The sequence below is a fragment of the Oncorhynchus keta genome, chromosome 21 (genome assembly GCF_023373465.1).
Source record: "Oncorhynchus keta strain PuntledgeMale-10-30-2019 chromosome 21, Oket_V2, whole genome shotgun sequence".
Classification (NCBI taxonomy): domain Eukaryota; kingdom Metazoa; phylum Chordata; class Actinopteri; order Salmoniformes; family Salmonidae; genus Oncorhynchus; species Oncorhynchus keta.
The window spans coordinates 32,640,901-32,656,184 of NC_068441.1; the positions used below are offsets into that span (position 1 = coordinate 32,640,901).

The following is a 15,284-nucleotide window of genomic DNA, read 5'->3' on the forward strand; positions in this document are numbered from 1 at the left end:
GATGTACAGACGTACTGATTGATGTATAGACGTACTGCTTGATGTATAGACTTACTGCTTGATGTATAGACTTACTGATTGATGTAAAGACGTACTGATTGATGTTTACACTTACTGATTGATGTTCAGACTTACCGATTGATATATAGACTTACTGAATTATATATACTTACTGGTTGAGGAATGCAAACAGATATCTCATGACGATGATGACGGGGTGAGAAAGAGTTACAACGATCTGCTGAAGGTGATGAGCTCTCTCTGCACCAGAGTCTAGTTCTGAGAGATAGAGAAAGGGGGGAGAGAGACAGAGGGATACAATCATTCCGATGTATACAATATGAAATGTATATCTACTTTACGATAGTAAACATATTTACTATATAAATCCAATCAATTATTAGATCAATTACTATCTAAACCATGAGTGGGCAAACTACAGAGGTTTAAGTAAAAAAAACATTTTGTTGGGGGTTAGAAAACTCTCCAGGCCACTCTTGAACGTCTACAACCAAATAGAAAGCATGTAGAAATGATAATGGACCTGTATATTTTACAATAACTGCCCTTTTTCTGGCATGCAAATCGATTTTGACATACGAATCAGTCCCCAAAAAATCTGGCCGGCCCTCTGTTGAATTTTTAAATCCCGATCTGGCCCTTGAAGCCCAAAAGTGTTCCCATCCTGATCTAAATCCTGCATCCGCCCCAGTGGAGTACAGTAGTCTGATGGTTGCTATGAGGTCATAGTACATTAGTAGTACTTACTGATGGTAGACATGAGGTCGAGGAAGTGTTCCTTGGGGAACAGTGGGTTCTCCAGCCCCCTGAAGTACAGCTTCAGAACTCCCGCCACCGCCATGATGTCATGGTCACTCTGGTCGTTGACCAATGGGTCCTCACCTAGGGGCATCACATGATATGGTACAGTCACACAATCTGTCAATCATCCAGTCACACTGCTTTAATCTTGTTGAATCTATATAACCCAAGTCATGCTGAAAAAGTACATCTGTAAAATTGTGAATGTACATCTGCTTTGTAAACTGTGTAAGCTTGTAAGAACACAGTCAGCTGTCATTTAATACAAAATAACACCTCATTAACTAGTCTATAGGAAAACATTTGCCTAAGCTCTCTCTATAAACATATTAGTTAGCTGACAAAAATAATGAAGATATATTTGTACGTTTGTCACTACAGTATTTTCATCCAACTATAGCATTCCTGTTAAGAATGTGGCAACTACTGCGGCTGTACATCTCAAATAGCTTGTCCATGACAGTGGCATACATGACCAATGTGCTCTCTATGTATCTGTCTGCACTTTACAGTCCTAGAGCGAAGATCTGTGGCAGCCGTGCTGGGGCCTCGCTGGGACCGACCTCTCTCAAAAGAATTTTTTATATCGTTGACTTCGACCTGGGAGCCGGGAATCCTGAATATGCCTTGCTGCTGAAGGCCTGTTGGAGCAGAGCACCCCAAGTCAGCATTAAGACTGAAACATCTCCGGCAAACACACACGCAGGCAGGAACGCATACAGAGACACACAGACATGGACACACACAAACACACACTAAACTGAAACTTGAGTGTAGTATATCCACAGCCCAAACATCAGAAACATATTCTGTCTGTCCACTACATGGTAGTTTCAATATTCAATATTCCAATATGAGAAACTACATCACATAGATCCAGAATGGAGGCTATACAGTAGTATATTCAACTACATGGACTACATACAGTATCTATCAATTAATTCCTGTGTTCCTCTTACCGTATAGATTGATGTAGCGGACACAGCTCTCAACCACCACTGGTATAGCCTGCTCTGAGTCCTAACAGAGAGGCAGAGAGAGAGGCAGAGAGAGATTGAGAGAGGGAGAGGGAGTGTTTTACAGGTATGGAGAGAGATGGATTGAGAGGGAGGGATTGAGAGGGATAGGGGGGAGAGGTAAGGTAAGGTGACTCAACAGATTATGAGAGTGAACAAAGCACATTAATAAATGAATTATCTGTCTAGGTACACAGAATGAATTATGTATAATCATGGCAACTACCATAGAGATACAATATGATTGTGTTCTCTTTAATTCTGTGTAAAATGAGTCTATTAACCAACTAATTGCATGAATAATGAACAAAGATAAGTACATTACCATATAACCATTTCATAAGACCATTTACACAATTTAAATATTAACTGAGAGACTTTCAACTCTCTGACTGAGCAAGCACATATGGCCTGCAGAGGGCATCAGTGATTGTGGTGTTCTTCTGATACCCTCTGTTTCCTCACAAGGTTACCACCATACTCATAAACACACTATACACTAAGTGTACAAAACATTAGGAACACCTTCTCTTTCCATGATAGATTGACCAGGTGAATCCAGGGGAAAGCTATGATCCCTTATTGATGTCACTTGTTAAATTCACTTCAAATTCACTTCACTATTATTTGACAATGTAGAAAATTGTAAAAAATAAAGAAAAACCCTGCAATGAGTAGATGTGTCCAAACTTTTGACTGGTACTGTACATTATTCATTGGTTATCACGTGATAAAGGACAGAGGGACCAAGCAGGCAGAGAGATGTTGTTTAGTTAGTGTACACATACAACTAGAGGTTGACCGATTAATCGGAATGGCAGATTAATTAGGGCCGATTTCAAGTTTTTATAACAATTGGAAATCGGTATTTTTGGACACCGATTTAGCCGATAAAAAAAAAAAGTTTTAAATGATAAAAAAATATATCTTTATTTAACGAGGCAAGTCAGTTAAGAACAAATTCTTATTTCAATGACGGCCTAGGAACAGTGGGTTAACTGCCTCGTTCAGGGGCAGAACGACGCATTTTCACCTGGTCAGCTTGGGGGATCCAATCTTGCAACCTTACAGTTAACTAGTCCAACGCAATAATGACCTGCCTCTCTCTCGTTGCACTCCACAAGGAGACAGACTGCCTGTTACGCGAATGCAGTAAGCCAAGGTAAGTTGCTAGCTAGCATTAAACTTATCTTATAAAAAACAATCAATCATAATCACTAGTTAACTACACGTGGTTGATGATATTACTAGATATTATCTAGCGTGTCCTGTGTTGCGTATAATCTGACTGAGCATACAAGCATTCAAGTATCTAAGTATCTGACTGAGCGGTGGTAGGCAGAAGTAGGCGCGTAAACATTCATTCAAACAGCACTTTCGTGCGTTTTGCCAGCAGCTCTTCGTTGTGGGTCAAGCATTGCGCTGTTTATGACTTCAAGCCTATCAACTCCCGAGATGAGGCTGGTGTAACCGAAGTGAAATGGCTCGCTAGTTAGCGCGCTAATAGTGTTTCAAATGTCACTTGCTCTGAGCCTTGGGGTGGTTGTTTCCCTTGCTCTGCTCTGCTTCTAGGGTGGCTGTTGTCGTTGTGTTCCTGGCTCGAGCCCAAGGAGGAGCGAGGAGAGGAACGGAAGCTATACTGTTACACTGGCAATACTAAAGTGCCCATAAGAACATCCAATAGTCAAAGGTTTAATGAAATACAATGGTATAGAGGGAAATAGTCCTATAATTCCTATAATAACTACAACCTACAACCTATAGCGTCTTACCTGGGAATATTGAAGACTCATGTTAAAAGGAACCACCAGCTTTCATATGTTCTCATGTTCTGAGCAAGGAACTTAAACGTTAGCTTCCTTACATGGCACATATTGCACTTTTACTTTTTCTCCAACACTTTGTTTTTGCATTAGTTAAACCAAATTGAACATGTTTCCTTATTTATTTGAGGCTAAATTGATTTTATTGATGCATTATATTAAGTTAAAATGTGTTCATTCAGTATTGTTGAAATTGTCATTATCACAATTGTTTTTTTTTTTTTTTTTTAAATCGTCCGATTAATTGGTATCGGCTTTTTTGGTCCTCCAATAATCGGTATCGGTGTTGAACAATCATAATCGGTCAACCTCGACATACAACCCAAACATATTCACCCCTCGCCTGATGCTTAGATCTGTTGGTGCTGTCTTACCAACTCCTATAGCCATTGGCATTGGTAGAAAGCACAAACACATCTGGGACCAGGCTACTCTTCATCCCTTCTATGACAGAATAACCAGAATACCTGGCTGCGGGTTCGGGTATTCCGTCTTCCCCTGGGGCAGGCAGAAAGCAGTGGCAGCAGCAGGATGAACAGAACAGAGAGGAAGAGAGGCAAGAAGAACCACAATAAGGTTAGAGAAGCAAAGGGAAACAGATAGGACCTCTAGAGGAAGGAGTAAGAGGTCAAGCCTGAGGGAAGGATTGGGGAGGCCCGACAGGAGAGACCCAAGCTTGGGTAGGATGGGGCTGGGGGGAGGGGAGGGTTGGGGGTTCTGGTGAAGGCAAGGACGATGGGCCTTGGACTGTGGACAAGTGGCAAGAGAGGCTCAGCTTTTACACCATGGTTGACTGGGGCAATTTTATTATCTCTGAGAATACACCTGAGATGTCACTTGGAGGTACTAGGACCATGACAGTCTGACACTAACAGCCCCAGTGGACTCCACTGATGTGTACACTCTGTCAGTGTGCCAATGTTGGATCCTGACTTATGCAGAGGAAATGGCCCAGTGTGTTTATTTCCATAGCCTGACATGTTTAGTCCTGGGCCAACTGGCCTGTCACCAAAATGTGTTTAATGTCTAGAGTTCAGGGTTCAGGTGCTATAACATGGGCATTAATGTCATAAGCAAACCCCACACGACCAGAGTCTGACTACATTTGATACATAAACAACCTTGAAACTTAGCTTTGTGGAATTTACTCTTCTCCAGACCAGAGAGACAAACACTACCTTTCCTAGCTGTCAAGCCAATTCACTGCCCAGTCAGACAAATCCCTATAGGAATGAATAGAGAGGAATCTCAGTCGTTTAGTCTATTTATTTAAACAGTTGTTGTGCCCAGCACAGGGCCATGAAAGAAGGGAAGTCAGTGAGCTAAGCTGAAGTTGGAGTAGACGAGAGAGCAGTCAAAGACAGAAAACAAAGGTAGAAGCCCCAGAGCTGCTAGTAAAGATTGCTGACATTTAGACACACAGAGAGAGACCACATAGAGTTCAGTGAGGGGCCACATAGGGGCCAGTCAGTCAGTACCTTGATGAAGGCCTCCATATTGCCGTTAAAGAGTTTATGATTAAAAACGGAGCAAGGTCTAGGCTTCCGCATTCTCCTGGGTTTAGCGGGAAGAGTGGGGGGGCTGATGATGGAGGAGGAGGTTGGTGAAGGGTGTGCAGATACACATGAACTATGATGAAAAACAACAAGGACTGAAACATGTATTTCATTCTGTATAATCAGTGGGATGTTTTTCTAGATACAGTTGAAGTAGTACTTTTACATACACCTGAGCCAAATACATTTAAACTCAGATTTTCAAGTCCTGACATTTAATCCTAGTAAAAAATTCATGTCTTACGTCAGTTAGGATCACCACTTTATTATAAGAATGTGAAATGTCATAAAAATAGCAGAGAGAATGATTTATTTCAGCTTTTATTTCTTTCATCACATTCCCAGTGGGTCAGGAGTTTACATACACTCAATTAGTATTTGGTAGCATTGCCTTTAAATTGTTTAACTTGTGTGAAAGTTTTGGGTAGCCTTCCACAAGCTTCCCACAATAAGTTGGGTGAATTTTGGCCCATTCCTCCTGACAGAGCTGGTGTAACTGAGTCAGGTTTGTAGGCCTCCTTGCTCACACACCATTTTTCAGTTCTGCCCACACATTTTCTATAGGATTGAGATCAGGGCTTTGTGATGGCCACTCCAATAACAGGACTTTGTTGTCCTTAAGCCATTTTGCCGCAACTTTGGAAGTATGCTTGGGGTCATTGTCCATTTGGAATACACATTTGCCACCAAGCTTTAACTTCCTGACTAATGTCTTGAGATGGTGCTTCAATATATCTACATAATTTTCCTGCCTCATGATGCCATTTGTGAAGTACACTAGTCCCTCCTGCTGCAAAGCACCCCCACAACATGATGCTGCCACCCCTGTGCTCCACGGTTGGGATGGTGTTCTTCGGCTTGCAAGCCTCCCCTTCTTCCTCCAAACATAATGGTGGTCATTATGGCCAAACAGTTCTATTTTTATTTCATCAGATCAGAGGACATTTCTCCCAAAAGTACGATCTTGTCCCCATGTGCAGTTGCAAACCGTAGTCTGGCTTTTAATGGCGGTTTTGGAGCAGTGGCATCTTCCTTGTTGAGTGGCCTTTCAGGTTATGTCGATATTGGACATGTTTTACTGTGGATATAGATACTTTTGCACCTGTTTCCTCCAGAATCTTCACAAGGTCCTTTGCTGCTGTTCTGGGATTGATTTGCAATTTTTGTACCAAAGTACGTTAATCTCTAGGAGAGAGAACAAGTCTCCTTCCTGAGAGGTATGACGGCTGCGTGGTCCCATGGTGTTAATACTTACGTACAATTGTTTGTACAGATGAACGTGGTACCTTCAGGTGTTTGGAAATTGCTCCCAATGATGAACCATACTTGTGGAGGTCTACAATTCTTTTCTGAGGTCTTGGCTGATTGATTTTGATTTGCCCATGATGTCAAGCAAAGAGGCACTGAGTTTGAAGGTAGGCCTTGAAATACATTCACAAATACACCTCCAATTGACTCAAATTATGTCAATTAGCCTATCAGAAGCTTCTAAAGCCATGACATAATTATCTGGAATTTTCCAAGCTGTTTAAAGGCACAGTCAACTTAGTGTATGTAAACTTCTGACCCACTAGAATTGTGATACAGTGAATTATAAGTGAAATAATCTGTCTGTATACAATTGCTGGAACAATTACTTGTGTCATGCACAAGTAGATGTCCTAACCGACTTGCCAAAACTATAGTTTGTTAACAAGAAATTTGTGGAGTGGTTGAAAAGCGAGTTTTAATGACCCCAACCTAAGTGCATGTAAACCTCCGACTTCAACTGTATATGCAGAGCCATATCTACAGCCACTATATACAGTACATGGCTCTAGATAGCTGTACATGTCCTATTCCTTCCCCTCCTCTCACAGTACAAACCATAATATTATTTTAACACACAAGTGGAGTTGCAGAGGAAGTATGCTTTGACTTTATCACAGCTGTTTCATCCTAACCCTGAATAACCTGACTTGAATGACTCTGGGCAACTTATCAAATAAGTCAGTTCATAAAAACATGATTACAGTCCAAGCACATGAGTAATAACACAGAGAATTCAATATAAACACTGTAACAGGCCTGTGAGCTGAGATATTAAAACTTAATGTCTCATAACTCTGCTACTACTGTTCATTCTTCTCCACTCGTTGATTTATGACTGACGTCTGTGGTTAATATACAGTACTGTTCTGATTAGCAGATACCTGTACAATACTGCAGTGTTTAACAAGGCCACTTATGGCCACTGTAGTGACTGACAAGTGACAGATCGTCTTACAGCCAGCTCATCTCCCCATAGCTGCCTCATTGCAAACTCCAGTTTGCTCAAAAGTCTGTTTATTCATCAAGAGACAGACCACATCCCCTCTCCCTATTTGGAATTCCAACCCTGATTTTCCAGAGGCTTGGGACCTGAACTGATATTCACTTTAACATGACGTCATCTCCTCTATTTCCCAGAAAACAGGAAGGATTTGACATGCTTTTATTCCACCTTTTTTCTGCCTCTTTTCTTACCGTGTTGTTCCATATTCAGCCCTTTCCCCTAAAAGAAAGGAGGGAAGAAATGGAGAGAGGGGGAGAAATAGAGCGAGAGAAAATTAGAATGCGTTTGTGTGTGTGTGCATGCTTGCGTGCATGTGTCTGTGAGAGAGAGAAAAGACAATGCTTGGATACATGGTTGAGTACATTCTGAGCCAGACCTGGTTGTCTACAGAGCTGGCAGATGGGACAGACAGAAGCGAGGGGCGAGGGAGAAAGGGCATTATGAGAACATGGGCACCTATTCAGACGGGCTCAATGGTGCGGGCTCCATGACCGCCTCTCTGAATCACATACAGCCAGCCAAGCAGCGGTCATTTAGCGGTCGCCCTAGAAACCGTAGATAGAGAGCCGGAGGGGGCGGACCCTGCCAACTCAGAGCGGAATGTCAAAGAAAGCAAGCATATCCAGGGACAACCGGGAAGGAGGAGGGAAGGTTGAGTGTGAGGAAGGCCACATTTGTCTGCATTGGGCTTGTGCAATATAGTAGTAACTGTGCAGTAATTATATACTGTAAGATGATACACTATATGATACACCTTTATATACATGAGTATATAGACACCCCTTCAAATGAGTGGATTTGGCTATTTCAGCCACACCCGTTGCTGACAGTTGTATAAAATCGAGCACACAGCCATGCAATTTCCATGGACAGCTCAGCGGCGAAGTGGTAGGCCACACAAGCTCACAGAACGGGACCTCTGAGTGCTGAATCGCGCACCGCATAAAAATAGTCTGTCCTCGGTTGCAAACTGCCTTTGGAAGCAACATCGGCACAAGAACTGTTCATCGGGAGCTTCATGAAATGGGTTTCCATGGCCGAGCAGCCGCACACAAGGCTAAGCGTCGGCTGGAGTGGTATAAAGCTCGCCGTCATTGGACTGTGGAGCAGTGCATCCGACGAATCTGGGTTTGCCAGATGCCCGGAGAATGCTACCTGTCCCAATGCATAGTGCATACTGTAATGTTTGGTGCAGGAGGAATAATGTTCGGGGGTTGTTTTTATGGTTCGGGCTAGGCCCCTTAGTTTCAGTGAAGGGAAATTGTAACGCTACAGCATACAATGACATTCTAGACGATTCTATGAGGAAGGCCCTTTCATGTTTCAGCACGACAATGCCCCTGTGCACAAAGGGAAGTCATTACAGAAAAGGTTAATAGAGATCGGTATGGAAGAACTTGACTGGCATGCAGAGCTCTAACCTCAACCCCATCAAACACCTTTGGGATGAATTGGAATGCCAACTGCGAGCCAGGCCTAACATCAGTGCCCAACCTCACCAATGCTCTTGTGGAAGGGTGGAGGCTGTTATAGCAGCGTAAGGTGGACCAACTCCATATTAATGCCCATGATTTTGGAATGAGATGTTCGACGAGCAGGTGTCTACATACTTTTGGTCATGTAGTGTATATCATCTAGTTATGGTAACAGAGGGGTTGCATACTACAGAAGAAACAAGAATACAAGATTATATGATATCCCCTGATAACACTATTTGATCAGTGACTCGAATGGTTGAATTCAAGGAACATGTCATGTCTAATAAAACAGCTTCCAGCAACAAAGCCTGTCTGTCTGTCTGTCTGTCTGTCTGTCTGTCTGTCTGTCTGTCTGTCTGTCTGTCTGTCTGTCTGTCTGTCCGTCCAACCACAACTAATCCCTGGAAATACTGGAGTTGGCTGCTGCTGGACCATCATACAATTTTCTGAAAGAAATATGGCTAAAGATACTATATGGTTTCTTACTGGTGGTTGATATGGCAGTTAAAATTCCCACTAATTAACTACACAATTTCACAACAATGTTTGAACCATATGAAGACTCAAATTGGCAAGCTGCTGCTAGTGATAAAGGGAAGGTAATGACCCTATGAAGGGCATTGTGCTCCAGTAGTGACACAACAACGTTGTAACCATGTGAAGAAGTGTTCTCACCTTCTCCCAGAGTCTGCTTCAGTAGATCATGCTTGGCCTGTAGTTTCACGATAAGGTTGCTGCCATTCAGGTACTCTTTGAATTTCTATACAAGGCAAAAGAAAAGTAGAAAATATGACATTTAGCAGGCACTTTGATCCAAAGCTACTTACAATACCTTCACAAAGTACTCTCAACCTTGACTTTTTCCACATTTTGTTGTGTGACAGCCTGAATATAATATTGATTACATTTAGATTTTGTATCATTGATCACATAATACCCCATAATGTCAGTGTCAAAGTACAAATTAATAAAACATGAAAAGCTGAAATGTCTTCAGTCAAAAAGTAATCAACCCCTTTGTTTTGGCAAGCCCAAGTAAGTTCAGGAGTAAACATTTGCTTAACAAAACAATCATTTGCATGGACTCACTCTGTGTGCAATAATAGTTGTTAACAGTATTTTTGACTGACCTCATCTCTGCACCCCACACATACAATTATCTGTAAGGTCCCTCAGTTGAGTAGTGAATTTCAAACACAGATTCCACAACCACAGAGACCAGGGAGGCTTTCCAATGCCTCGCAAAGAAGGGCACCGATAGATAAAAAAGCAGACATTGAATATCCCTTTGAACATGGTGAAGTTATTGGTGAAGTTATTTAAAAAAGTTAAAAAAAAAAAAAAAAACTTCCTACCACTTTTACATTACAGAGTATTTTGTGTAGATTGTTGACACATTTAAACACATTATTTTGTATGTGATCCCTACAGGAATTGAACTCATGACCTTGCAAATAACACACTCTTACAAACTGAGCCACACAAGACCACACTTGTGATTGTAGACTACAGTGACTACTGCTTTATGTCATTACATCAAAGGGTTAACTTCTGAATTAATTTGCATGACTTGTATCACCAAAGCCTGATTCCAATAGCAGTAGAAAGAATTCATAACCAGGTTGCCTGTCTGAATTCCACAGGGCATAATACTGCAAATTGATGAACACTGGAGCAAGCCGCTAAACTACTCTAATATCAGTATGCAATGCATTCATAAACATAGCAGACACTCTTTCTAAAGTTACTTCCAGTATATTTACAGTGAGTGCACTCATTTGTATTATGTGTTTGTGATCCCTGCGGTAATTGATACAATGACTGTAAAAATAAGGAGACAGGACACTATAGTGTTAGCATTAGGAAGGTGTTAAGTAAGATAAACCTGGATATAGTGCAAAAGCATACTGCGTACAGTAGAACATCCATCTACAATGACCACAGTGATCTTACCAACTGAGCCACACAAGACCTTGTCAGAGCCCTAAAGCAAATACTTAATACCAGTATGCATTCATGCAAATAAAATTGAAAAAGCATTTCTAATGCATTTTAAGTAGTGTTGGTTGTCAGAGCCACTCACAGTGAAGTAGAAGCCCTCGGTCTCCTGTTGATTGGCTCGTCTCCTAGCAACGTTGACTTTGCTCATGTAGGAGTCGGACGAGGCAGACTTGACCGACTCAGTGGACTGGCTGTGTTGGAAAGCCTCAGACACATCAAAGTCCTCCACCGTCAGCATGTCCTGCAGTGTCTGCATGGTGGCATCCAGAGTCTTCCTCACCTATGAAAGACAGAAGGGAAAGAGAGAGTCATTTAGCTGGGTTACAGCTTCAATATTTATTGTGTTTTCCCTGTACACAATAGGCAGATTTCCATTGACCCAAGTTAATTCGACAAAAGCAATATTTTCACCATGTGTAATGGATATGGCTGATTTAGGATACATTGTCTGAAGATCTGGAGATTTTTTTTATCCGTTCGACAGGGGTGGACTTTTATTTTGTCAAACCTTCCTTATTGTGGATGTTCTTTATGGGAACTGTGTTTTTTTAATAAAAGACGATTGCCAAATATTTTTGAAGGCACGTTATTTTACAGTGTAACTATAAAGCGCCAATTGAAATCTAAATGCCTACTGCTTGCAAAATAAATGTTTGAACTATAGAAATCATGTTTCTTGACTTTCAAGAATGCCTGACTTACTACGCCTTGTTTTTCTGGTTGGCTGGATGCAAGTTTCATCATCCAATTACTTCAGATCTACAGGAGTGCAAATGTCACCATGACACGGACCATGGTGATGCGTTGGCACATGAGAATATGAAAATTAAAATATTTGTAAATTATTGCATTCTATACATGCTGGCTTTCACAGGCTACCTGAGACATGAAACAGGTAGGTTGGAGGGCATACCGGCTGTGGGCAATTTATTAATGCGCAATTCCCCTAAATGGGTAATGGAAACAATTCAACAACTACATTTTTATTCGACACTGAAGGTTTTTGAGATGTTTTATATATTTCTTTTAGGTGTGACGTCATCAACACAAGATAGTTCAATGGAAACACACCCTAGCAGGCTATTGTCACATATATTTTCTATACAAACTTTCTTAATGTTGACAAAAAATCCCTGGACAAGTTAATGGAAACATAGCTAATGAAACTTCAAAGATTGTAATGGGAAATGGAATGGTATAATGCTCTTTGAGGGAAACATTTCAAATTGAAGAACTAAATATCACACGTGGGTTGTTCTAAATCAATTTGGTGTCTTTGAGTAGTCTAGCTTGGTGAAAAAAGAAGTTTAATTTCATATAATTTTAACATTGTTAAACACTGTTAACTGCCAAATAAAGTTATAGGATTGACTAACAGGGTTGACAACGTCATCTTAAATCAGCCATAAATTCCCTTCTTGACAGAGGGAATGGAAGCTTGTTGTGTATGTATAACAGTGAGGGGCAATTGAATGCAAGCTTTACTAAAACATTTCAATTGAAAAAAAATGTATTGCCTGTCTATGGGTAACAGGTTTGACATGTTATGCTCGACCCACTCAGTTTTCCACTTCAGAATACCAGCAAATGGCCAGAGAGAGTAGAACTAGTTCACCTGCTTTTAAACTATGGTTTGACTATTAGATGTGAAATGTATCTTTTGAAAATACATATTTATAAAAGGAATAGTTTCACCATATTAAAATGAGATTTCAGTTCATGTAACAGGGTTGAAATTAAAATGAGATTTCAGTTCATGTAACAGGGTAGAAATTAAAATGAGATTTCAGTTCATGTAACAGGGTTGAAATTAAAATGAGATTTCAGTTCATGTAACAGGGTTGAAATTAAAATGAGATTTCAGTTCATGTAACAGGGTTGAAATTAAAATGAGATTTCAGTTCATGTAACAGGGTTGAAATTAAAATGAGATTTCAGTTCATGTAACAGGGTTGAAATTAAAATGAGATTTCAGTTCATGTAACAGAGTTGAAATTAAAATGAGATTTCAGTTCATGTAACAGGGTTGAAATTAAAATGAGATTTCAGTTCATGTAACAGGGTTGAAATTAAAATGAGAGACATTCTTTTTTCTGTTCTTTTTTCCCTTCAAATGAATCACTAACATGAAATAAATAATAATCTTAAATTGTGACTTTGTCAAAGCAACAAAATAACATGAGCTTTACAATGATGGGGAAAACTTTGATAAATGTTGTGTTTAAGTGGGGTAATATCTTCCTAGAAGTCACAGAGGGTACACAGAGGGACATGTCAAAATTATGAATTCTGGCACTTTATAAGTCTTCATTCATATTCAAATGTTTTCATGTGTTCTATATTAAAGGGCATTTAATATAACAAGCTTTTAAAATTCAATATTTGTGGACAATTTCTACTTATGTAACAGTTCTCTTCCATTGAAGGAGAGGAGGAACAAAATGCAGCGTGGTTAGAGTTCAAAATGTTTAATCAAGACCATACACGAGAACACTACAAAATACAAAACAACAAATGTGAAAACCAAAACAGTCCTATCTGGTGCAATGACACAAAGACAGAAGACAATCACCCACAAAGTACCCACAGAATATGGCTGCTGAAATATGGTTCCCAATCAGAGACAACGATAGACTGCTGCCTCTAATTGAGAACCAATCTAGGCAACCATACACATACAAACGACCTAGAAAGGAAACAGTCCCATAAACATACAAAAACCCCTAGACAAAACACATAAATCCCCCATGTCACACCCTGACCTAACCAAAATAATAAATAAACCAAAGATAACTAAGGCCAGGGCGTGACAATTTAAAATATCAAAGGGACGCAAAAGGTACTCGTTTGATGGAATTACCCTTATACTTGTATGGATTCTGCACAGACACCAACCGCATGCATAATATATATAATGTAAAGTTCAGTAAGCCTGGTAGGGGACATCTGGTTGCATGTGTGAAGATAAATATAAATATAAATTGTGTTCTGTCCATGTGAGAGATACAGAGGAAGTGGCTGAATGAATAGAGCACCTCCATATTCATAGGAGCGATATGGTGAAGCAGCAGAGGCATGCAGGCATGCAGGCAGACCGCAAATGTTCCACAATTTTACCTACTGAACATGGTCCAGGTGGTGAGTTCACTGACTGATAATGAGACAGGTTTTGGGTTAGGGCCAGGGTTTTAGAGCTCACCTCCTCGTTCTCGATCTTGAGTGTGGCCAGGCGGGACTGGAGCTGGTGGTGACGCATCAGGAGCTCTGTCTGCACCGGCTGCTGGGCACTCACCTGACACACCTAGTAGGTAGTGAGGGAGGGAGGGAGGGAGGGAGGGAGGGAGGGAGGGAGGGAGGGAGGGAGGGAGGGAGGGAGGGAGGGAGGGAGGGAGGGAGGGAGGGAGGGAGGGAGGGAGGGAGGGAAAGAGAGAGAGGGAAAGAGAGAGAGGGAGAGGGAGAGAGAATTTACAGTAGTGTTTGTTTGGGATGCCAGAAAGGAACTGACCCAAAGATGCTGGCATTGCTGATGCAAGCCAAACAGGACCAGACAGAGGAAACACAGACATCGTGGGAGGCACAATCACCCCTCCAATCACCTTTCCCTCACCTCGTCGCCCATGTGTGGCTGGTAGTCGAAGCGGGCGGGCGGGCAGAAGATCTGGCTGTGCATGTCCATGACCCTGTGTTTGTCCCCCCTGACATCCATGGCATCCACAGCCCCCTCCAGCTGGTCCAGGCCCTCGTGGCGGGATGTCTCCATGCTGTACTCTGCAGACAGGTAGGTCCTCAGGGTCCGTGCCAGGCTGGCATGGTAGCCCAGGTCACAGCACTGGGGAGAGTCATGGACAGCATTACCACCATTGGGAATCCTTAATGTTAGTTACAGACCAATGATGTGTTATAAGATGCTACTATGCTTCAATTGATCAAACTACTGTATTTATTTTTCATTGCAATCAATTGAACGGTAACTTAGAATAATGTGTTACAAGGTGCTAATATGTTACAAGATGCTACTGAGCTTTTGTGTATCAAATGGATGCATTTTTCCTGTGTGTCTAATATTCTCACTTTGTTAGAATCAGCATGTTACTGTACCACTCACGTCTATCATGTCAGAGACATCGTAGATGTAATATTTGGCCACCAGAGCATTGGTTGCCACCAGGTTCAACATATAGTCATTCCGTGCCTTAGTGCACTTCAGCTTGTTTTCAGAGTACTTGGCCTGTCTCTGAGAAGAGAGGGAGAGAAGAGAGAGAGACAAAGACAGA

The 15,284-nt window shown here is 41.4% G+C and overlaps 1 protein-coding gene across 12 annotated transcripts in view; it reads right to left on the reverse strand.

Moving 5' to 3' along the window:
• LOC118400493 (SLIT-ROBO Rho GTPase-activating protein 3-like) overlaps positions 1–15,284 on the reverse strand; it is a 68,872-nt gene that overhangs the window by 14,800 nt on the left and 38,788 nt on the right. For 3 of the 12 annotated variants that reach the window (XM_035797411.2, XM_035797415.2, XM_035797414.2), the window contains 11 exons: positions 15,116–15,244; positions 14,618–14,839; positions 14,210–14,311; positions 11,093–11,290; positions 9,685–9,769; positions 7,723–7,750; positions 5,140–5,290; positions 1,782–1,842; positions 1,386–1,463; positions 769–903; positions 174–279 (listed from right to left, as the gene is read on the reverse strand). In XM_035797411.2, the coding sequence (XP_035653304.1) occupies positions 174–279; positions 769–903; positions 1,386–1,463; positions 1,782–1,842; positions 5,140–5,290; positions 7,723–7,750; positions 9,685–9,769; positions 11,093–11,290; positions 14,210–14,311; positions 14,618–14,839; positions 15,116–15,244 (1,295 nt within the window). The other 9 variants (XM_052473720.1, XM_035797413.2, XM_035797412.2 and 6 more) reach the window with 9 other exon arrangements.